General features: G+C 51.0%; 1 protein-coding gene across 1 annotated transcript in view; it reads left to right on the top strand.

Annotated features, from left to right (window-relative positions):
• ARK2C (arkadia (RNF111) C-terminal like ring finger ubiquitin ligase 2C) overlaps positions 1-21,612 on the top strand; it is a 98,055-nt gene extending 76,443 nt beyond the window's left edge. Inside the window, exons 2-8 of the mRNA XM_059140342.1 lie at positions 7,910-8,225; positions 9,802-9,912; positions 13,457-13,586; positions 15,081-15,185; positions 15,510-15,605; positions 20,228-20,334; positions 20,855-21,612. Coding sequence (XP_058996325.1) covers positions 7,910-8,225; positions 9,802-9,912; positions 13,457-13,586; positions 15,081-15,185; positions 15,510-15,605; positions 20,228-20,334; positions 20,855-20,972 — 983 coding nt within the window. The 3' untranslated portion in view covers positions 20,973-21,612. The remainder of the gene's footprint in view (positions 1-7,909; positions 8,226-9,801; positions 9,913-13,456; positions 13,587-15,080; positions 15,186-15,509; positions 15,606-20,227; positions 20,335-20,854) is intronic.
• The last annotated feature ends 3,140 nt before the right edge of the window (positions 21,613-24,752 follow it).

Raw genomic sequence — 24,752 nt, 5'->3', positions numbered from 1 at the left:
GCTCGCGTCTAGCTCTATCAGCTCTTCCTCGTGTCAGACTGCCCAAGGGCTGAGACCCCCCCGACCCCATCCTCGGGGTCTAGTTTACCCACATGCATGTTCGTACGAGGCTCCCCGAATTGGTGCCTGTACCAGGGGCTTTCTTCATCCTTCATCAGTCAAACCCCATGAGGCATAGGATTTCCCAGGACCTCATAGATTCGCCCAGCTATGGAAGCCCCCAGTGAGCTAGAAACATGGGCCAAGACCTTGACCTTTACTCAGGCCAGCAGGGAGACCTGAGGCTGAAGCCCCACGGAGACAGGGCTGGGCCTAAGGAATCCCAATCAGCTTGCATATTCCTCAGCCCGTCCTGCACTCCAGAGGCACAGCAGCTGGGCCCTTGTCATATCATGGGTACCTCCTTGGGCAGGAGCACACTTTCTCCTGGGGGGCATTTGGGGAGACGGATGGGGGTAAGGAGGGGGAGTGGGACCACCGGGGCCATGACTCGTCATTTCCACCTGGACAGGCGGGTTCCTCTCTGGGAGAACCGTGTGGGGACATGCATGGGCACATGGGGACCCAGGTGCTGGCAGAGCAGGGGGGTGGGCCCTGAGCCCTGGCCCCCAGCTCAGCTGTGACTACCCAGGAGCCCTTGGACAGGCCACCCCACATTTCCCTCTTCGGGGTTCTCCTCTGTTCAATAGAGCTATCCACTCCCCAAGTATCATTTAGCTTGAATAGTCGATGATTCCATGAAGAACTCTATTTCCTTACTAGCTAATAATGGAATCTTTATCTTTTCTGAGATAATGAGTGACTTTCTTCCTTTTCCTTCCTTCCTTCCTTCCTTCCTTCCTTCCTTCCTTCCTTCCTTCCTTCCTTCCTTCCCCCTTTCTTCCCTGTCTTCCTTCTCCTTCCCCTATCTTTCTCTTTTCCTCTCCCCTTCATTCTCCCAACCCCCCACCCCTTGCCGGAAGATTCCTAAGCCCCTTCTAAGAACAAAGGACATGTACTGCATCGTATTTGCCCTGAAAGCCCTCTTGTCACAGCTCATTTTTGGAGATAAAATTTGCCCTCGAACGAAATGCCAAGTATAAGAAGTGAGTGCCGCAGTGAAATGGCGAGGGGCGTCCCTATGGCTGGGAAGGCCCTGGAGCGCCCCGAGGGGGACGGGCATCTGCCCTGGGGAGTCTGGGCTGCACAGGGCATGGGAGTCTGGGTAGAAAGGAGAGCAGCGCGGGGGTAGAGAGTGGCTGTCAAGGGCGGGAGGCAGGCAAGGCCCCTGGGGATCGGGAGAGGTAAGAGGGAAGGTCACCTAGGGCAGAGAGGGAGAGAGAGGTCAGGAGGGGAATCTGGGCAGGGAATACTGAGAACTGGGCTTCAGGACAATGTGGTAGTTCCTCGGAAGGTGAGATTTGACGGTCAGCGCTGGTCTGCTCTGCACCTCACCGCTTTTAGCCCACTTCGGATGCTGGGCATCACACAGATCTCAGCAGAGGCTGGGGCAGGAGGCTGGGGCTGGGTTTCTGGGTCTGGGCCCCTGGGGACAGCGCAGCAGTCGGCTCAGAAACACCTTCCAGGGCTTTCTACATGGCTTCCCAGTGAGCAAGATGAGAAGACTGGCGGGAAGAGGTTCGTGGCCTCAGACAGCTGAGAGTTTTTGGCAGGGGTACAGGGTCAGGTGTCATCATTGTGGGTCACAAGTCAAGTAGGAAACTAAGGCCCAGGGAAGTCCTACGTCCTGTCCAGGTCTGACTGCGAGGGGAGGCACGCTGGCCGCTAGGACAGGCACTGGTGCCAGATAGCCCTGCCTGGCTTTGAAACCCTCTTCGGTGGCAGAGGCCTTCTTCACTGGCCTCTTGTGGACAGCAATCTGCTTTTCGAAAGACTGGTTTTCTTTGCTGTGCTTTTCAGAGAGGAGTGAACTCTGGCCCCAGCCCTAGCTTCTGGGAAAGGGCTCAGCAGGGACTGTCTTCCAGCCATTTCCTGTGCTCTGTTTCCTCACACTGTCCTGGGGCACTTGGGAGGGAGTCTGGGGGCGCCCCCTTCCTTCTGACTCTGTGGGCCCTGCCCCACATCCCTCCCCTCCCCACCGCCTGTTCTGCCACCAGCTCTGAGGGAGGGTGCCGCTGGGCCAACGAGCAGGAACCTGACACCCTGAGAAGGGTGGGACACACCAGGCTGGTGTCCCTGGAGACCTGAAGGCTTCGGGTCTGCTCTACTCTCCCAGGGTCGCATAGCCCTGGGAGGAGCTGGAGAGCTTTGGCCCCGGCCTGATGGTAGGCTCTGCAGCAGGGACCTGGGCCGTCCTTGGGCCTGAGCCTTGTGCCCCAGCAGGTGACAGTCCACGGGGACCGTCTGCATGGGCAGCAGGCCAGGCTGAAGGGATATCAGGTTCTCCTTCCCTCTTTGTCTGAGGGCTTGAAGGTGGTGCCTCAGCACCCCAGAGTCTTGAGGATGAAAGCCCCTGTACTTCAGGGTGACCGTGTTGGTGCAGATTAGAATACAGCTAGAATATGCCTCCAGCTCAGGAGGTCACCTGCTCTGAAGAAGATTCTGTTAGACCTCATGGCTCCACTGTCTCAGTCGCCATCCTAAGTGTGCTGACTTGTTGGCCTGGATCCTCTCTGCTTCCACTTAGGCCCAGCCCTAAGGCTCCCCCGGTCCCCTTGACTCTGTCCCCAGGCCAGAAACCACAGACTGTCCCTGTGTGTCCTCTGGGCATACTGGCCCCATTTCGGCACCTTCCTCCTCCTTGAGAGGTTCTCTCACTGCCACCCCTGCTTTATCAAACCTCCTAGTTCCCTGGGCCCTGGCCCCAGCTTCCATCCACAGTTGGCTTTCAGGAAAAACCTTGGTTCAAACCTCTGCTCTGTCCTTTACCAGATGCATGTCAATGAACCTTTCAGAGACTCGGGACCTGGGTCCCCGTTATCCCCACCCACCTTGCCTGCAGCCCTCAGCCGCAGAGTCCTCAGCTTCTCCTTACCTTTCCCTCCCCCGTGGGGCCGTATGGTTTCTGTCCTCTGATCCGCCCACTTTCCAGCTGCCAGCTTGTTCAGGCTCCCTGCCCACAAGGCACAAATCAGTTCCCGATGCCCAGGCACTGGGGGAGCACCTGCTGAGTCTCATGTGGACCAGGTGGGCATCCGGTGGGCCCCACACCGTGTGCTTCTCCTCCCCCGCCGTGCAAGGCTAGACGGGGCCTCCCTCTGCAACCCTGCACACCGCCGCCTGCACCCACCCCGTCCCCCACCCTGTGCATGGCCAGGGCCCCTGCTTGAAGGTGCTTCCCCCAGTCCCAGCCCTCTGGGCAACGCTGTGAGCACTGACTTTCTGAATTCAAAGACGCGAAGATGTTTTTGTGTCTTACACTTGATGGGTTCTTCAGTAGGGTGCTTTGTTTCTGGGCGCTCCTTGGTTCTCTTCACTCCCTCAAAACGCTATTTAGCTCCTGATGAAGCTTGCAATCGATAGCATTTCAGCCCCAAGGAAGTATGATAAATGGATAGTGTAATCAGGGACATCTGGAGATTGTTTTTTAACCCAAGGGAGTAACTGTAATGGGAAAAATTGTGGGTTGTCTCTTGATGGGGGCATTTGGGGATGTAAGCGCTGTTCAGACGTCACTGATCGTTGGCTTGTCACGGGCCCAGATATTCTATGCTGAGAACTTCATTGCTCTGGTCTTAGAGACCAGATAGAATACTATTTCTGCTGCTGTCACGGACCCTTTCCACGCCATAGGATTGAGGCAAGCCTGGGGTCCCTGAATGTCTGTCTCCTGGCTTCAATTCCCTTTCTGAGCGGGGATGCAGAGACAGAATCGTCCGGGGACGGAGATGAGGGGAGAGGGACCCAAAGTCCCAGAATGGGAAGTCAAAGGGTCTTGGCAGATAAAACTACCCGAAACAGGGCAGGCACTTTGGATCCCCTTTCTTGCTGCCTGTCCCGGAGAGAGGGTGCTACTCCCACTGCCCAGTGCACCAACCGGAGGTTCTGGACGGCGGGGGAGCACAGCCTCTCCGGGCTGGGACAGCCCGTGGGTCCTCTTCCTAATGGGCCGCCATGGAAACCCAAAGGCTCCCCTCGCAGGGTGGGTGCCCTGGTGGCAGGATGCTGGCCAACCGGGCCTGAGCGGTCCCCGGGCAAGCCTCGGCTTTCAAACCCAGAGCTCAACCGGGTCCTTCCTGCCATTCTCGTTCCCTCTGCCTTTCAAACCCATCTGTCCTCCGCCATCTCAGTGTAGCCGGTGTCCCAAGCCGCTGTTTCTCCCCTAGACCCCCCTGCAGTCAGCAGCTCTCCACTGAACGCCAGCTCCCAGAGAGGTGCGTGGGGATCCAGAAACAGTAAGGCACGAAGCTCTGCCAGCTGGGGGTGGTGAGTGTGAAGAAAGAGCCCAAGGTAGCCCCTGCCAGGTGCCAAAGGAGTGGTACAGACAGGGCGTTCTCCGGGAACTCAGAGGAGGGTGGTGGGCAGGGGAGGCATTTTTGGAAGAGCGGAGAGGTGACCTTTAAAGACGGGGAAAACGGTCGGTGAGGTGTGAGCAAAGGGCCCATCGGGGGGGATGTGCGTGGTGTGTCTGGAACATTGAAGCTTCAGGCAAAGGGGTGTGCATCTCACCTGTAAGCCACGGGGAGCTCCCTGAGGGAAGGCAGGCCAGGTAGGAAACTTGGCTAAAAACTCCGCTCTGGGGGCGCCTGGGTGGCTCAGTGGGTTAAGCCTCTGCCTTCGGCTCAGGTCATGATCTCAGGGTCCCGGGATCAAGCCCCACATCGGGCTCTCTGCTCAGCAGGGAGCCTGCTTCCCCCTCTCTCTCCGCCTGCCTCTCTGCCTACTGCCTACTCTCTGTCTGTCAAATAAAAAAAAAAAACAAACAAAAAAAAAAACAAAAAAACAAAAAAAACCAAACTCTGCTCTGGGTATGCAGTTGGCGGTCTTTACGGCTGTGCTCTCCCAGAGCCAAGGCACTAGCCACGGGCGGCAGCTGAGCTCTTGGCAGGTGGGGCTAGTCGGGACTGAGATGCATTGTAAGTTCAAAAGCTACACTGGGTTCTGAAGGCTTCATCCAGATAGAAAACAATGTGTAATACCTCCGTCATTTTTTTTCCTCTCTCAGGTACACGCTGAAATACATTGGATGTATGGCCCATGTAACGTATATTATTAAAACTAGGTCCACCTGTGTCTTTTTACTTCTTTGAAGGGTGGCTGGCAGAAAATGTTAAGTTCTACCCAGTGGCTCACCTCATCATCCTTTTGGACAAAACAGGATTAGAGTCTTACAATATACTCTTTTTTTTTTTTTTTTTTTTAACGCAATTCCCTTTCTCTGTAGTCATGACAGTCTTTTAAAGATTTTATTTATTTATTTATTTATGTATTTGCAAGAGGGTGAGCAGGGGGAGGAGTAGAGGGAAGGGGACCAGCAGACTCTGTGCTGAGCAGGGGGACCAAGATGCGGGGCTCGATCTCGTGACCTGAGCCGAAACCAGGAGTCGGACTCTGAACCGACTGCACCACTCAGTCTCACTTCTTCTCATTCTCTCTCAACAGCCGTCCTTCCCTCTTCTTGCTCGGTCTTCCTGTCACCTTGGCCTTCTTCTCTCTTGATGGTCAGGCCTGATGACAGGAGGTCCTGCTCCCCTCTCAAATGGCAGCTGGAGCCCCCGCATAGCTTGGGGGAGCCCGTCTCTCTCAGGTGCTATCCCCTATTTTTGGCTCCTCTTTCTTGGTTTGTGTCTGAGAAAGGGTGCGGTGAAGGTTGACATTTTTGAGACCCTGCATGCTTGAAAGTGTCGATATTCTATCCGCACACCTGATCAATCAATCCTTCTGCTGGGGGTAGCGTCCTAAATTAAGATCCCCCCCCCCCACGCCGCCTCCCATCCCCCCAGTGTCCTGAAGGCAGTTTCTCTCCTGTTTTCATGCTTCCAATGTTGCTCCTGGACCAATCCCATGCTATTTTGCCCTCCACACCCTTTGTGTGGCTTCTGGAAGGTGTCAGGATGATCTTGGCTCCTACAATTTGGACATTTCACCAGTGCTTTAATGTGGGGTTCTGCACCCGTCCATTCTGCAGAGCACTTGGGGAGCCTTCTATCCAGAAGCTCAGACCCTCAGTTCTGGGAAACACACTATTTTCCATAATCCCTGTTGTTTCCTGCAGCTTTTCTCTCTCCCTAGTCACGTATGGAACTTCCGACCCATCTTTCTATGTTTGTGTCTGTTTTCTCTTACTTACCATCTCTTGGTTTTCTCATTCTGCTTCCTGGGAAAGTTCCCCAGCTTTATCTTCTGACCATCCTCTTTTTGGCTTCTCTTGTTTTCCTTAGCTCCTTTAAAAAAATCTTCTTGTTTCATGAATCCAACATTTTATTTCTCAGAGGATATTAACTGTAGTGTTTCTGGAGTTTATTTTTTCCTGGTCCGTCCGTTACCTCTGTTCCTCTGAGTTCCTTTTCTTTTTTCCTTTTTAAAATTTGATACACTCTCTGTTTTCACCCTGTAGTCTTTCTCAGAGACTGGTTACCCTTGGGTTATCTGTTCATAGTGAAGAGTAGGTCACTAAAAGCTTTCCAGAAACTGTGCGTGAGTGTGTTTGTGTGGAATTTTTAATTTATGGGCTTCATTACACAGTGGCCAATTGGAGACCCAGACATTTTACTGGGGACTCCCAAATAGAAGTTTCTGTAAAGCTCTTTCTGCGACCAGTTCCCAGCACCCTGGATGACGGTGCTTTCAGAACCAAATGGCAGAAGGGGGTGTCCCCTGCTTGCCCCCAACTGCTGCACACCTGCCCTCCTCTATGGGAGCTTGTCTGGCCCACTTTCCCTACAAAATGTCAGGGTGAGGGTGGGGTAGGTTATCAGTGCCTTCATGGGAAAGGGGAGATGCCTTCTCATACAGACTTGTAATCGGTGTCCTCTCTCCTGCCTTCCAAAGTAGCCAGCACCTCCAATTCCTGACCTTTCCAGCACGAGTGACAAAGATCTGTCCACTTCTCGCTGACCGCCCCTTCGGTAGACACTGGGTTCCCAGTTTCTCAGTTCTGCTAATTCCTCCATCTGCTTTCCATCTTCCAAAAATCTGTTGCCTGTGCGTGTCACTTCTGTGTTCTCTCTGTCCTTATCTATTCATCTTCTCTTTACTCCTTTGCTCTCATTCCAACGGGGGTTAGAAGGAGCAGATGTGTGGTGAGCTTACCACATGTAGCAGGAAACCCCTGTGAATGCTTCTGCAGTTTGCCCAGTCCCTTCCCTTACTTAGTAAAGGATGCTCCCGGGTCATTCCTCATGGAGAACTTGTAAAGGCTTTCCTGTTGTCAAGGTCAATTTTATTTAGAAAAGTGGAGGAGACTAGATTAAACGTACCCTGAACCCAGCTTATTGTTGCTTTTAAATTAATTATGACATCATAACAAATTATTTAATTTTTATTTAAATAAAAATGTCTTTTTTGCATTAGTCATTGTCACAGAACTGCATGGAAAACAATGTCTGGTTGTTTTGTCTCTGGAAATTAGGGTTCCCTATGGGCTGGGTCCTCCGGGAGGCTGGACAGCCTTTTCTCTAGGTGGCATTTATTAAAACAGGAAGTCGGGCCAATGAGATTGCATGGGAGGAGTCTAATTCAGGAAAACCAAACTGCCTTCAGGGCCCTTAACTCCTTTAACAAGTGTGTTGGTTTTTTTAAAGGATGCTGGATTCTCTGTTCACTGTCTGGGACACGCCTCCCCCTTCCAGCACATACAGCCCAGAGCCTCTCACTGGCAGCGGCCAGCCAGCCAGGTGGACCTGAAAGCAATGACCTCGTGGGCTTCCAAGGAAGGCCACCTGTTCCACCAGCCGCAAGGGCGTCCCCTCCTCATGGGCGGGGCGCAGGGCGGGTCGTCACGGAGTCTTCTCTGTCCTTGCTTCTCCAGGTGCCCCTTTTCAAAGGTCTCAGCATCCTCACGCTACCTCCTGCCGTCACTTCCACCTGGGCCCCCCGCAGCCGCAGCAGCTGGCGCCCGACTTCCCCCTGGCCCACCCCGTGCAGTCGCAGCCGGGCCTCAGCGCCCACATGGCCCCGGCCCACCAGCACAGCGGCACCCTGCACCAGTCGCTGACTCCGCTGCCCACCCTGCAGTTCCAGGACGTCACAGGTCCCTCCTTCCTACCTCAGGCCCTGCACCAGCAATACCTCCTGCAGCAGCAGCTCCTGGAAGCCCAGCACCGCAGGCTCGTCTCGCACCCGAGGTGGGCGGGGCGGGGCGGGGCCGGGGCGGGGCCGGGGGCGGGGCCTCGGGCAGGACTCTGGGCTTCCGGCTGCCACCCCGCCCCCTGGGCGGGCAGTCACCCCGTGGGGTTCTGTGCGGGAGGCAGCTTTTACTCCAGTTTCAGGCGCTGAACGCCCCCTGGACCCGACACGGGTTCCCTCGGTAGCCAGTGTGTGTCCTTGTCATTTCACCCAGGTGCAGGGGCAGGGGCCGGATAACTGGTGGTTTACAGTGCTCACGGTGGAAGAAGGGAGTCCTCACGTCCCCTGGAGCTTCACGATCACCTGATTCTAACACCTAAGGTCCCTAAGGGACACCAAAGGACATAGCTGCTTCCGCCCTGCCCTCAGAGAGCCCATGGTCTGGTTGGGGGGACCAGCTATGAAACAAATGAAGAGTAAAATTATATAATACGGGGCAAGTCAGTTCACCACTCTGAGCCTCAACTGTTAAGAGAAAGAGAGTACATCAAGGGTTTGCAAACATTTGTGCCTTAGGATTCTTCACACTCTTAAAAATTATTGAGGATTACACAAGCTTCTGTTTACACACAGGTTATGACTATTGATATTTACCCCATGTTGGAAATTAAAACTGAGCTATTTAAACCACATTTATTAATTCATTAAAAAATACAAGAACAAACCCATAAAAACCAAAAAGACCAATTGTGTCTTTTTTGAAAAGAAGGTACATATACATGTAGTGAGAAGAGGGATTTTTTTTTTTTTTTTTACATATTTGCAAATCTTTAATGCCTGGCTTAATAGAAGACAGCTGTGTTCTCATGTCTTCTTCTGCAGTCTGTTCCAGAATCACCTATAATTTCTAGAAAATTCACCATTCACCTGTGAGAGAATGAGAGTAGAAAAGCAAATAACATCCTAGTACTATTATGAAAATAGATTTGACCTCACAAACCCCATGAAGGAGTCTCAGGGACCCCCAGGAGTGCCTGGACCACACTGAGGACCGATAGACCTGATGAATTCTAAGGCTCTAAGAGTGTGTGACTGTGGGGGTTGGGGTGTGGGGGGCACAGGTGACTGTTGTAGCAGGTCAGAGGGAAGAGAGGTCATCATGCCTGCGGTGTGCAGGGAGGCCTTCCTGTAGGTGGTGTCTTTGACTGGGGCCATGAAAGCTGGGAAGAGTGTGGAGAAGGGTGGAGGAGAGGAGAAGGGTGTGGCAGGAGCAGAGGGGTACACAGGTGTGGGAAAGTCTACAGGAGGCACGTCTGTGTCCCCTGAAGACAGCCCACAAAATTCAGAGGGAGGAAGTAGGAGAAATAGCAGAGGAGGCTGGGGAGTTTGGGTGGGACAGGTGGCCGGCAGGAGACACACCGAGGGAGAGGACTCAGCATAGTGGGCAGCCCCCAGATAACAGGAATGTTTGAATTATTGACAGCCACCAGCTGGGAAACGTCCTTGGAATTTGGGAAGAGGGACAAAACCCACTACTCTGTAAGCTATAGGCTCAGGCTGGCCAGGGCTGCTTAGTGACTGGGCTGGACCTGGGGCAGCCTTGACGCCATGGGCCCTCCTTCCCTTCCTGTGCAGGCGGAGTCAGGAGCGTGTGTCTGTCCATCCCCACCGCCTCCACCCCAGCTTCGACTTCAGCCACCAACTCCAGACGCCTCAGCCCAGGTATTTGGCTGAGGGCACTGACTGGTGAGTGTTTGGGGGCCCTAAGCAAGGGAGGGGGTGAGTAGGGTCTTGCCTGATCCATGCAGTTCCTGTTTCCTTCACGTTGAATGATGCAGGAGGCCTATCTTCAAACTCCAGGCTTTGCCTGTGCCCCCAGTCACCCTCAAGGCCACATGACCCCCACTGGGCCTGGTGAAGGCACTTAGCTCAGGATGTGCCTGGATAGCACCATGTGCCCAGCCTGGGGCTCTGTGCTCATGGTCCTGCAGGGGAGGAGGGGACAGAGACAGAAAACACTTCCCAAGGTCAATGATGCCTGGAAACCAGTGGTTTCTGGGAGGCAGGCAGAAAGGAGAGTCTCAGGAGCTAGCTAATCAGGGAGGGCTTCCTGGAGAGGGTGGACCTTGAGGGATCCACAGAGAGGAGCCAGGGCAACCCAGCAAGACCAAACACGGGCTTGTGGAGGCAGAGCAGGGTTGGAGGTAAGGACTGAGGAGAGAAGCTGGGGAGAAAGATTGAGGGCTTTGCCGTGATATCTTTGTAGGCACTGAAATCCTGTGTCTTACAATTTCTTACACTCAGGGCAGAGGGATAGAGGTCTTTGTTGCCCTGTGATGTAGTGTTGCTTGGTTTGGGGTCCTCTGTCCCACCTGCCTCTCTGGTTCTAGCTCTGGACTTGGTTGACCTACACTAGGGTGTGGTGCAGACGTCCACACACTTGAAAAAGTCGTGTAGTTCCCTGAGGCATTTGGGTTTAGAGGGCATCACGCCTGCAACTTATTTTCAAATAGTTCAGGGAAAAACCCCACGGAGAAGTGTGTGTGTAGCTGTTGTAAGTATACGCAGAGAGAGAGAGAAGGAACTAAAAATGCGGCAAAATAGTAAAACATTAACGCTTGGGGAACCTGGGTGAAGCGGGTCTGGGAATTCTTCGGGCTGGTCTTACTTATAACTTTGGGGTCAACATGTTGCTGTTTGAAAGACTATAAATGCAAACAAACAAAAACTTCTATGGAGAAGCAGGGACTATATTTAAAAAAAAAAAAAAAAAAGATGTGCTCTGTGTCATTTTCCAGCTGTCAGTCAGGTGGACAGGGCTTCCAGGAATGGTTCAAAAGCCGGCGAGTTCCGGTTGACTGCGTGCAAAAGGTGCTTCCAGGCGCAGGAAATAGTTGTTCTAAGGCGTTTCCATGTCTTCCAGCCCTCTGCTCGTTCTGGGGGACGTTCTGTGAAATTGAACACTTCCTCAAAGGAGAGGCGACGCGGCGGCCAACTTCAGCCCAGGCTTTTTCTAATTAGCAGATTCAAATCAGGAAGGTTTAATTGCAGTTTGGATTGAATTCTGTCCCTCAGCAGTCAAGTCCATCCAATTTAATTCAATTCAGTACACACTGGGTGATTTGAACAAACATGGGGGAGCCAGCGCGGCCAGTGGGACCGAGGAAGTGACATGGGTGAATGGGGAGTCTTGTCCTGGGGTGGTGTCAGGAGCCCTGCAGGTGTGAGCCTCCCCAGCTCGCTGGCTTTCCACGCTTCACTCCCTCTGCCCTTCTGACCTCTGTCCACCTGAGAAACAAAGACTGATGCCCTGAGAGACCTCAGCAGGGGGCGAGGGGGGGATCCTGCCCTGAGTCACATCTGGGTTCACCCTGGGCTTTTTGTGCCTGGCCTGTCCACCTTACTTTGGGATATTTAAACCCTGCTCTACCCAGGCAGCTTCTCTTAGCTGGGCATCTTGGCCAAGAGTGTGGGGGAACAGTAGCCCTTGCGGCAGCAATCCCAACTACGCCCCCTTTTTGGTCCATACCGGATAACTCGACCCTAACCTTGAGCTCCAATGTCTCTGTCCTCATCACACTCCTTCCTTGACCCATTCCCGGCTTCATACTTCCAGCTGTGATGCTAAGGTCTGATTGCACCCTGTTCCACCACCCAGCCTTAGCCCTGGCCAGGCAGAACGCCCCCCCCCCCCCACACCCCGGTTACCTGGGACCTGGAGGGCAACAGCATTTGACTGTCCCTCCCCTGCCGCGGCTCTGCCTCTGCCAAGCCTCCAGGTTCACCTGCGAGATGGTGCCAGCTCTTAAGCTCTCCGGGCAGAATGTTAGGCTCAAGGTAGCCACCAGACCACAGCACACTTCAAGGCCATTGGCAGTGAGTGGAAAATAAAGTTTAGCTTGATATTTAGATGCAAATGACAAGAAACTATGCATTGAGACAATGCTCCCCATATATATACACATAGACACACGCATCACATCTGGAAGCAGGAATTCCTTAAATACCTCTCATATCTTTTTTCCTTAATTTGGATGTATTTGTTGAAAAGATGTGGGCTGTTTTTTCTGTGTTCCCCCCAACTCGGTTCTTGCCGGTTGCCCTCTGCTGGATCTGTTCAGAGGTCCCTCCGTTTTCCTCAGTTCCCGGTGCACTGGCACTTAGATCAAGCGTGGAGCAGATTCACGTTCAACTCTTACTATTTCTTGGCAAAAGTACTGACAAGGGGTGTGTTCTCCCAGCAGAAAGCTGGTTGTCTCTCCCTCTGCAGTGTTAGCCATTGGTGATCTCTGCCCGGAGCCTTTACTTCTTTCGGGGACGCAGGGAGGGGACGGATAACTCCACCATTCCTTATTCATTTGTTAGCTAGAAAGCTTTTATAAAGAGGAATTCCCCTTCATCAACCATTTGGCTACCCTCCGTCCAGTTAACAGAGGAAAGGCAGCATAAACGTCGGATTCTTTCCCTCTCTTTACTGGTTTTCAAAATGAAGCATTGGTTCCCTAATGTCCTCTGAAGGGACTGGTTTTCTTTACCATCATCTCCCTCTCATGGATCCGAACCTGTTCGAAAAGTTCCCATCTGCTGGAATGATGCTTGCTGACATGCCCCTTGTCTGAGCCCTGGCCAGTGGGAACCTCTTCTGGATGCCGTGATAACTTTCTTGCTTTCAGTTATAACAAGAGGTTTCAAATCATTTTGCACATTTTCTGCTCCAGACCTGAAATTGGCCATTTCTCAAGGAGCCCTGGTTCCTCTTCAGTTGGAATGACTGATTTTTTTTTTTTTTTTAAGGGAGTTTTCCCTTAAAACTTGTAGGAGGCGGGGGTAGGGGTCCAGGATGGCTTTCCCAGCCTCATGGCTGCAGAGGTCCCTCTTCTGTGGTTTTCTCACAGTGGCACAAATGTGGCCTCTCTCCCCCTGCCCCTCCACTTCCACCTGACTTGTCTTCCCTTGGCTCCGTATCCCTGACCAGCTCCGTATCCCTGACCAGCTCTGTTTGGATCCTTTCAGCGTTTCTCTCAAGGATGGGCTTTGTCTTGGGAGGAGCTTCGGTGCACTCATTCTAAGGAGTTTTCTGGGGTGTAAGCCATTCCAGCCCCTTCTGACCTGGCAGACCCCCTTTCTCCTCTGAGTCTCTGTTTCCTTCACTTAAAAGAGAGGGGAAGGGGTGCCGAGTCCCTCGCAGCTCTGGTGGTTTGTGACTCTGAGTCTTGTGTCTGGGGTCCCTTCTGTAAGCAGATGACTGAATCCCTGCACCCTGTGGTTCACCGTGGCCTTGTCCCCACAGGGATCTCAGTGTGGACGCCGGCTTGAGCCCTGCCCAGTTCCAGGTGCGGCCCATCCCTCAGCACTATCAGCATTACCTAGCGACTCCTCGAATGCACCACTTTCCCAGAAACTCCTCCTCCACGCAGATGGTGAGTGCAAGGGCTCTGCCAGGAAAGAGACCCCCTGACTGCCTGTGGGTGCCGGTGGTGAGAGACTGAGGCCCACAGCTCCCCTGTGTCCTGCTGTCATGCTGTCCTCCCCTCCCCGCTGCTGCTCCCACTCTGGCTTGATCTGCTGGACAAAAGGCCTTTGTCCCTGCAGGGCTCTGTGATTGCAGAAGGGGGCAGGGTGGCTCTGGGGGACCTTTTCAGTCCCTGGCGTTGCAAGCTCCATGGAGCGGAGATGAGGACAGGCCATCAAAGTGGCACCGGACTGTTGGCGAGATATTATCTCCAGACAGCCCGTGCATGTAGCTGCCCTACAACACATTTCCCCCCTTCCAGCCCTTGTCTCCGCCATTAACCACCCCATCCTCAGTCTTCTTGTTTGTACCATGAGAGGTTTGCATGAGTGATCGCTGAAGCCCTTGTCTGATGTTCTACGATTGATGTCATGAGCACCATCTCCTATGAGACAAAGCTAACATTTATGGAACACTCAGTGCACGGCAGGCCCTGTTCTAACTAAGCACGTTATGCGACTTACTCGCAACGTTACAGGAAAGGGTGTTTATCCCTGTTTTACAGCTGGGCAAACAGGAGCAGAGAGGTTAAGAAACAGAGCTCATGCAGTGAGTAGGTAGAGGAACTGTGATGGAAATCTGGGCCCTCCAACTCATAGTCGGGGCCAGGGGAGGGGGGAGGGGTAGGGGGGAGGGGTAGGGGGTAAGCAGGGCAGGGACTTGCCAGGACAGCGTCAGATCCTGTCTTTATTTAACATTTTGGTATTTTGTTCATTATGGACTTTTGGCAATAATTTTGATTTTTTAAAATATTGTATTAAAATATTATTTACCTTCATTATTGAGTCTACTGTGCTGAAATACTTTTTACCTTGATTACTGAGTCTTTTGTGCTGAAATTTGTGCTCTCACTGGCCCTGCCTGGCTAGATGTGGCCCATGCCCTTCACCATCTGAGACACCTCCTGGGGTAGTACTGAGTAGAGTGGAGGAAGGGGCCTGAGGCCCCCCAGCTGCCTGGGTTTGAAATCATCGTCTGCCACTTAGGCACTGACTTTATCTATTTGTGTCTCGTTTCCCCTACCAGTAAGTTGGGGGTAGCAATGGTAGCCACATCCTAGATCAGATGAGATCACTCAAGTTGTTACATGCAGTGCTTAGACAGTGCCTCTCTGGGAATAAATGTCCAATCAGCTGAGTCATCTTACTAATGATATTAGCATACAGTATATATATATTTACTAATTTATACTTACTTTATTAATTTTGTTATTTTTGGGGGGAGCTGATTTGGCATAGGCTTGGTTCTTGGTGAGGAGAGGAGGGTATATAAGAGCAGGAAAGAGAGCACTTCCCACTGACGAATCTCGGGGATGTGCAGCTTGGTTGGTTGTGGGGGGAGCAGCTGGATGCTGGGCTCATGCAGCCAGGAATCCCATCTGAGGTGTTTTTCTCTCCAACAGGTTGTCCATGAAATCCGAAACTACCCTTACCCTCAGCTTCACTTCCTTGCTCTCCAGGGACTAAACCCCAGCAGACACACCTCCGCAGTGCGGGAAAGCTATGAGGTACGCCCGCCCCTCTGTCTGGTTCCATCTGGGTTGGGGGAGACATCATGAATGTTCATGTTCATGGTCCCCTCTCCCTCTCTCCTGTTGGTGGGTAGGGCATGGGAGGTTGTGGGAAGCTTTGGGCTTGACCGTAAGAGAGAAAAAAAGAGAGAGTGAGTAAAGATGTTGGGGTCTTTCAGTACCAGCCAAGTTCTTCCCAGTGGTTATGTGAGTGCTTCCTGCTAACATCTTTCAGTGCCCTCCCTCTGTATTGTGTGTGTGCACATGTGTGAGTGAGGGAGTACATGCAGAATGCACATGTTCACACTTTCCTCTTTGCAGGAGCTGCTGCAGCTTGAGGACAGGTTGGGAAATGTGACTCGGGGAGCCGTACAGAACACCATTGAGAGGTTCACCTTCCCCCACAAATACAAGAAGGTGAGTCTGCTAGTGGGTGTGTCATTGAGGGGTTGTGGTTAGATGCTATGAAGCTGTGATGCTTTCTGGATCTTCTCCCTTGTCTCTGTCAGGTGTGACCAGGAGGAGAGATGGGGGTGCCTCTCTCATGATGAAGGAGGAGGGCTGGATGTGCGTGTGCATGCAGACTTGTGAGTGGGTGTGTTAGGTAGGCATACAGGTGTATGAATGCTTGTATCTGAATGAGTGGGCAAAGGGAGCAACTGCAGCAAAGGCCAAGATATATCTTAGAAAAGAAGTCCAAGTCCAATCCCACATGGGGACAAATGGGCAACTAAGACTTCAGAGCAGGATTATTGAGCAGCAAGATCACCTGTGGAGCTTTTAAGGCCACACATCCAAAACTCCACCCTAACCCTATAGAAGTACACTCTTCACCAATACAGCTCAGGAGTCTGGAGTAGGATTAAAATCCAGCCATCTGATTTTTAAATATTTTGAAATTCCAGGAAATAAAAAATTTGGAAGCAACCAAGATGTAAGAGGATAAACAACAGTGGTGCATCCATACAATGGAATATTAGTTCATGATTTTAAAAAACGAGCCATGCAGAGACATTAGGGAATCTTAAATGCATATTACTAAGTGAAAGAAGCCAACCTGAAAAGGCATACTATATGATTCCAATCATATAGCATTCTGGAAAAGGCAAAACTAGACAGTTAAAAGGTCCCTTGTTGCCAGGGGCTTTAGGGAGAGGGATAGACGAGTGAATGGGTGGATCACAGGCTATTTTTAGTGAAACTATTGTATGACACTGTAATGGTGGACACATGACATGGTGCATTTGTCAAAGCCCATAGAACAATACAACAGGAAGAATGAACCCTAATGTAAACTCTAATAACAGTGTTTCACTGTCAGTCCATCAGTTATAACAAATGTACCACAAATACAAGATGCTAAAATAGCCCTCAGACTGTGTGTGTGTGTGTTGAGTGGGGGAAGGGACAAGGGAATGGGCTGTATTTTCTGCTCAATTTTAATGTAAACTAAAATTACTCTACAAAATAAATTCCTCTGTGAAAAAAAAATTTTTTTTAAATTTAAGAACTAAAAGCTTGATAAGGACTGAGAGAGTTGGCATGGGAAAACACCCATTGAAGTCAAGCCAGAGCCCATCTTACTGCCTCATGAGGCACTAGGACTCAATGGTCATGAGCACTAAGTGTTGGAGTCAGATGGGGCCAGTGTTTAATTTCAGTGTTACTGCTGTCTTTGTTGGGCTGCTGTAATGAAGTATCATCAGCTGGGTGGTTGAAACAGCAGCCATTTATTTCTCATAGTTCTCAAGCCTGGGAAGGCACTGGGTTCTCTTCCTGACTTGTAGATGGCTCCATTCTTGCTGTATCTTCACAAGGCAGAGAGAGGAAACTCTGGTGTCTTTTCCTGTTCTTATGGGGGCACTGATCCCATCATGGAGGCTTTGTCTTCATGACCTCAGCTAAACCTAATTAGCTTCCAGAGGTTCCCATCTCCTAATACCATCACATTGGGGGTTAGGGCATCAACATCTGAATTTGGGATTGGGAGGCAAAGACATTCAATCCATAGCCACCGCTGAGAGCTGTGTAGCTATGGACAACTTACTTGACTTTTCTGTCCTCTTCCCCATCCTTTTTAGTGTCAAATAGGAATGATGTGTTAGTAGCAACCATAAGGGGTTCCCCAGTGGGATAATGCATGTAATAGCTTAGTACAGTACCTGGTATCTGGTGAGTGATCAGGGATGGTGAACTGCTTTCACCTTGATAGAGGGCTCACTTGTTCTAGACTTGCATGGATGCCCATGATATCAGTTCAAAGGCTGTGATCTTGGTCTGTGCAGATCCTCACAGAGGCATTGAATTCATCCATACGTGATTTCAACCAACATTCATTATCTACAATCTGTCTTATATGGGTAGTATGTATGGAGGAAATGACAGTATTTCAGTAACTAAGGGTAGCATTAGCAAATGGAAGATAATCATTCTCTGCAGGGTGAGCTTTAGGATACTGGAGCTGAACATGGAAGGCAATGAGTGGTGTGTTCAAGATCCCAGAGCAGCTTCCACTCCTCTGACCAGGGTGTGCTCATTCTCGTCAGGGCCACAGGCCATGAGGGGACAGGGAGAGAATACACATGGAGGATGAAAAGAGAACATGGACCAAGCCAATAATATAAAGGGGTGAGGTAAAAGTGATGAGAATAAAGGGAGAATTAGGGGAATAAAATAGCATAAGAAAAAAATAAGAATAATTAAAAATATGAAATGATAAAGTTTAGGACCCAAACGAAATGTGAAAAAAACTTTGAAAATTCAAACTGAGAGTCAAATAATACAAAACAAAAATATTTTACAATAGCGATGATAAAATAATAAAAAATACAAGGGAAGAATAGTCATGGAGACAATATAAAAAGTAAGAATTGGGCAAAGATATGAAAACAGCATACAGAATGAAAACCAATCACACTGACATGAAAGGGAGTGTGAATGAGGACAAAACGGTACGGGAAGAAGAGATAAAGAAGAAATAAATGCTGAGAAGAGTTCCCATTAAAATAAAAGTTACATAGGTAATAAGGAAGCAACCCAGAAGACATAGATTAAAAATACAAAAGAGGAAATAGGAAGATTTGAAAAGAGACTGATTAAAGAAATATGGATTAGGGACATCTGGGTGGCACAGTTGGGTAAGATCCAACTCTTGATTTTGGCTCAGATTGTGATCTTAGGGTTGTGAGATCAAGCCCTGAGTTGGGCTCTGTGCTCTGAGTGGAGTCTGCTTAAGACTCTATCTTCCTCTCCTTCTGTCCCTCTCCCTTCTCTCTCTCTCTCTCAAATAAATAAATATTAAAAAAAGGAAAGAAATATAGATTAGATGTAGTAGAACAAGGTTAGACTATTTGGTCTATTTGGTCTTGTGGTTTTTCCCACAATTGTGGGAAAAAAATAGAAAATAGGTAGACAGTGAGACTTATTGGTATCTTTTATAGAACATCCCTTTTCTCAAAGGACCAACTGAAAGAAGGCCACTTCTGGAAACCCAGATGGGCTGTTAGGCAGGCAGACCATCATGACTTAATTCATACTCAGAAGCCATGATGATTATATGGGACTATGAATGTAATTCTGATTTTCTGGTTTCTAGACAATGGAACACTTATTGCACTGGCCATCACATGGTTTGCGTTGGAGTGGATAGGGCCCAGGGAGGCTGAGAGCAGAAAGCATAGATTTTCTCTATGTTCCAGTGAGGTTACAACACTCCAGGGACCACATCAGACTAAGGAACTCCAGAGCTTAGGACCAAGGATTGGAGTGGGGAAACCTAACATCTAAGCTGTCCCCAAAGTCAAAGTTATTTTGTGGGCAACTTTTTTTTTTTTTAATCTTGTGACTCTTCAGATTTTTCTCTTGGAAAAATGACCTTTAAGTCTGCTTCTCTCTGGAGAGGGGACAGAAGGGCTAGTTTTCTTCCCATGAATATTATCAGACTGTTTCATTGCACAGCTTGGAGATGGGGACAAGAAAGGTGGGCCAGTTTTACTCATTGATTAGATTCCTTCCTCCCCAGAATATTTTAAAAGTACCTATGATGTACCTTCTGCTTGCCCAAGTATGGAACTATACCCAAGAAAGGGTGAACCATGGTCCACACCATCTAAGAACTTGGAAATTTCTATATAGCAGTTAATGATTTTCAAATAATTAGTGTAGAATTTAAAACAATTCAACTAAAGTCAGAAGTGTAAATAGCGTGACTACATGATGTCCAAACTCATGTTGGAGCTAGTGCTTATCTTAAAGGAATTTTCTGGATAGGAAGAAATCCAACAATATAAAATAACTGTATGGTACAAATGATATGAGTTGAGGAATTTTGCTTTCACCTAGTTATGAATGAATAAATGAATAGAACTTAGTTGAGTGAAAGAGAGAAAAGAAGGAGGGAAGGAGAGAAAGAAGGAAGGAAGGGAGGGGTAGATGGGTAGATGGATAGAAGGGTAGATGGATGGAAGGAAGCTGAGTGGATAAATGGATGGGTGGGTGAGTGGATGTATGCATGGATATATGTATGGATGGGTGAGAAGGTAGATGGTGGATGGGTGAGATGTTGGTTGGGTAGAGGGTGACCGAGTGAGTGGATGGGTCGATGAGTGGATGGGTAGATGAGTAAATGGGTGAGTGGATGGACGGATAAAGCACGCTGGACCTGAATGTGGAGGCAGAAGCCTGGAGGCAGGGATCTAAGTAGGAAAGGACATAAAGGAGGAGTGGACAGTGTGAGGGGAATAGGAAGGAGAAGCAGTTTCTCCACAAGACATAGTTTTACCATGTACTGGTTCATTCATTCCTTTCCAAACTCTATACCTGTCAGCCAGGATAACCACCACTGTATCCCAAGGCAAGGAGAAAGAGCTGGGGAGGAGACTGGGAAAAGGGTCTGGGATAAGCACGCAAGTCTGGGGATTCCTTAAGATCTTACAAAGACACTGACTCCCGGATTAGGGAGGGAGTGGCTGTGGTTGAGAGATCAGGGTCTCCAGGTGAGCTGCTCCAGGTAACGGATTCTCTTCTTCTGCTTCTCATAGCGAAGACCCCAGGATAGCAAGGGCAAGAAGGAAGAGGGGGAAGAGTCAGACACAGATGAGAAATGCACAATTTGTCTGTCTATGCTGGAAGATGGAGAAGATGTGAGGTAAGAGACCCGCTCCTTCTGTCCACCCCACCCTCCCCCCCGCAGGTATTAATGATCAGTCGCGTGCTGTATGTCAGGGGTACAGTGCTTGTTTTCTCATGCATGTGCATGCTAAGTATGCCATAGATTGTTGTGTGGTTCTTCTAGGAAGGTGGTATGTGGAATGTTCTAGATGTGTGATGCTTATGGTGTGGACTGGTGGACACAGAGTGTAAGACAACAGAGTGATATTTGGCTTGGATGGGTGTAAGACAAAGTCATGGCTTTGTTTCAGGCTGGTCTGAAGGGGCTTCATGGAGGAGGAGGGCTGTGGGGTGCCCCTCCCTGACATGACTTCCCAGCCCTGCCGCAGCCTCGCTGCAGGGCAGGGCTCCCAAGACCCACTTTGGCCCATCCCCCAGTGGTGCCAGGGTGGGCCACCCCCCACCCCCATCCTGTGATAGCCAGTATCGTGCCGCCCCTGGCCCTCCCGGGACCCCCTCCCTTTCCACCAGTCCTCTGACTCTCCCTTCTCTTCCAGGCGCCTACCCTGTATGCATCTTTTCCATCAACTGTGTGTGGACCAGTGGCTCGCCATGAGCAAGAAATGTCCCATCTGCCGAGTGGACATTGAGACACAACTGGGAGCCGACAGCTGAGGGAGGAATTAGCCAGTGGACGCCCCATTTTCCTTCACCAGGTCCTCCCCACGGCCATAGCCCTTGCAGCCAAACTTTGCCTTCTGAGCCATTTGATGTAGAGGAAAAGCCTGCAAGCACATTTTGTGGAAAGAGGAGTTGGCGGTATCCGTGTCTGAGGGAAAGGAGGGGTGGGGGGAGGACCCCCCCATCCAGAATGGTGACTGTCCCCATCCACCTCGCTGCACGGGAGGGAGCTGGCCGTGCCCGGAGCAGGGGTGGGAAGGGGGGGCCCACGCTGCTGAGAATCTGGACGGGAACTGGAAGGTCCTAGCTGACAGACAGGCCCCTCAATCCTGTCCTTGGAAGGATTGTATATATACCTCTCGACCACGTAGAAACCATGTAGGGGTCTCTAGCTATTTCTGTGGATGGCAGCCGGAGCATGTTAGCTTAAGAAAAATGTCGTGTGTGGTGCTCTAGTCATCTGTGGTGGACATGTCGCTGTTACGAATTCGCACCAAATATTTCTCATTGAGTTCCTTGTTTTGGTGCCTGACTGAACCAACAAATGACAGCCCAAATCTTCCCGTCTTTATGAGAAAAAAGGAGAAAAGAATCAAAAGTGGAAAAAAAAAAAAAGCCAAATCCTGTTTTCTGGTGAAAAAGGATTTTTTTTTTTTTCACCCGGGTTGGGAGGCGGGGCGGGGTGGGGGGGTATCTTTTGGTTTTGGTTTTGGTTTTTTCCTTTGCTTTTGTTTTTCTCATGTTTACAGTGCATGGAGTGTAAAAGGGGAGCATTTGGGGAAGGGGCAGACTGGAAAAGGAGCAGATGGGGGGCTTCGGTGGCCCTTGAGGGGCTCAGCCAGAGTGAGGAAGGCAGGGTTTGAGGAGAAGGGGACATTCCGTCTTGAGGGAGGGCTCCCTTTGTATGTCTACTTTGTTCCAGCCATGGCTCTGGTTCCACGTGGGACTAGGGAGGAACGAGCCTTCAGCTAGAGTTGCCCCCCGTGTTCCTCAGAGCCAGGGTGTCCCCGCTGATGCCACCTTCTTCCTTTTGGCTGTGCTTAAGCCCTGTTACAAAGAGGCAATTTGGCCCCTGCCTCCCTATGCAAAAAATTAACTGGATGATGAAGATATGACAGCCTAGGTGGTGGACACTTGGCTTTGGCCACAGTGCTCTCAACTGGCACTCAGGGGCTGTGATCAGACACCACGGACCTGGAGGAGGGCCTTCAGCTTCCTTTGGGGTGTCTCAGATCCCGATGGGGTCCCTCAGAGATGGCCCAAGTCCTGACACCGTGTTGGCTGCGTTTGGGAGACCCTGTGTCTCTAGTCTCTGGCTCTTTCTCTGACTCTTTGATAACCGTGGGCAAGTTCCTCTCTTTCTCTGTGCCTCATTCTCCTTCTCCTTTCGAGGGGACTCAAAAGACAGTGCATCTCCATGGCCACCTCTTGTACCTCCCCCAGATGTGATGAGGGTTGACACTATCCACCCCAAAAATTCATGATCCATCCTGAGAACTCCTTGGGGTTTACGGACAGGGGTGATGGGAGAAACAGACCTGGAAGTTCCAAGGGACACCACACAATGTGTCTTTCTGCACCACCCCCCAATTTTTCTTGAACCCCAAAGGAAGCAGAGAGATGGGCAGACAGAAGAAAGGAGATGGGGGAAGATCCACCAAACTTCAACCCCAGCCCAGTTTTCTTCACTCATGAGTGGAAAACCCGGCCCAGCTGGAATTCTGTTCCCTTCCGTTGCCCCTCCCCCTCCCTTATTTGCACTGTCCTCAGTCTTCCCCTCCCTTCCCCCCTCCCTCAGTCTTAATGCCCTCAGTAAGAGAAGACTAAGGAGGACAGGATATTTGTCCCATCCATAAAGAAATTCTGTAAGGTTAAGAAAATCTGAGTCTGCATTGCTACTACAAAGGGTACATCCAGCACCAATGGGCAAAAATGACCGAGAGGCAGATTTTGGCTTGAGGTAGAACCTTCTAGCACAACCAGAGCTGTGAGGCGGAGGCATGCCTCTTCTGAACACCTGCAGGCACAGATGGGGGATGTGGCCGGCTTCCTGTGGGAGGGTTACTCAAGGAGCTTCCTCAGACTGAGGCCTCTTCCAGCACCAATACTCTGGTGTTCTAGAAAATCTTTACTGAGTGCCTGCTCAGTGCTGGGAGAGAGGACAATATCCCTGCCTTAAGGAGCTTACCCTTTAGCTTAGGAGCCAAGATGCACATAATAGCACAAAAATGGTGACTGGCTGATGCAGGGTTAAAGGCGATGAGCATTAACTTGTCCAGTTCCATGGTTCCAGGGTGGGAATTGTGTCTCTGGGGGGGGGGGAGACATGGCTGGGGAACCCATGGTGTAGAAAGTGCTTCCGAGTCAGGATTTTGGGGAGCTACTAGTTACCAGTAGCTGCAAGAAGTGGGGACTTCTCCCCGGCCTGCTGTGACCTGGGGGTAGCCAGGGTGGTCTAGGGAAAGTCACTTCCCTCCCAGACTGGGGCTCTTGTGTTCTCTGACGCTGGGTCAGAAGGCTAGCAAGAGAAGGGAGTGGGTGCGGAGCCAGATGGCACCAGACCTGGGGTGTGGGTTCTGGTCTCGGCTCTTCCATGACAAAGAATGCTATGCTGCTGGGCCTCAGTTTCCCCAGCTGTAATGCAAGGAGGTTGGATTGGATGCTTGCTCAATTTTCTTCCAACACACATTCTCTGATCCTCTCTGACATCGACACATCTTTCAAGTCGTAGGGCTGCGCGCCTTCCGAGCTATTGCAGGTGGCTTCCGGCGGGCACCAACATCTGTCTCCGAGGCTGGGAGCCGGACTCAGTCCTTTCCTCCTCCCTGTTCTGGGCAGGCTCTGAGGGCCCCAGGCTAATGCTAGGCACTGACTGGGGTGGGGATCACCCAGTGGGGAGAGGTCAGCCACCGACTTTGGGGGGTGGATCCTGAAGCTCCCCTCCCCCCCTCCCCATCTCTCTGGGGCCCTTGCACCTTGTAGGTGGGCACAGAAGGGACCGCAGACTCAGGTTCCTGCCAGCTCTAGCCTCCTTAGCTGGACATCTCTCTGGGTGAGAACACGGGAGAGGGGTCTGTGCTTCTGTGCCCTCGAAGCCACCTCTCTCTTGTTGGGGAGACTGGGAAGATGACCAAGAGGGAGGCGTGGGCCTCAGCATCTTGTACCCACCACCTCTGGGAGGGGAGACCCCCAGTCGTCCTCCTACTGCTCAACTCAAGGGACTCAGACCCTTTCTTGACTGAGACGCATGAGTGCCTTCTGGGGCAAGAGCCACCCCAGGATTCAAGTTGGGCCTCCCAGGGTCGCCAAGGACGCCAATCCACGAACCCAACGTCACAGGCGGCTGGCGCGGGCAGAGGCCCAGCGCAGGGCTCCCCCACCTGCCGGGACCCCTGGGGCCCAGCAGCCGTGATGGGACTCAAGCTCCTTTCCTGCAAATGTTCCCAGCCTCCCTGCAAGTATTCTCAACTCTTTACGCCTAATGAACAAGCACAGTTTTTTCAATGGTGAAGACAAAGCACCAGATCTTTCTTCTCCCCCCCCCCCAAAGAAATCCCCCCCAAGCCCCCCTGCCCCCCCGCCGCCTGCTGGCGGGGCAAAGACTCCCCGTGTGGGGCTGTAGCAACGTCTGTCAGGTCCCCCTGTTGTGTTTCATCTCCTGCGCGTAGAGCAAATGCTAGAGCGATTTCAGCTGATAGAAAAACAAAAATGAAAAAAAAAACACAAAAAACAAAAAACATGGCACGTTGCTAGTTTACAGGGTTTTGTGAGTTT

Source organism: Mustela lutreola, chromosome 11, assembly GCF_030435805.1.
Source record: "Mustela lutreola isolate mMusLut2 chromosome 11, mMusLut2.pri, whole genome shotgun sequence".
NCBI classification, from domain to species: Eukaryota; Metazoa; Chordata; class Mammalia; order Carnivora; family Mustelidae; genus Mustela; species Mustela lutreola.
The sequence above is the reverse complement of the archived record's forward strand: the minus strand, read 5'-3'. Positions and strand labels throughout refer to the sequence as shown.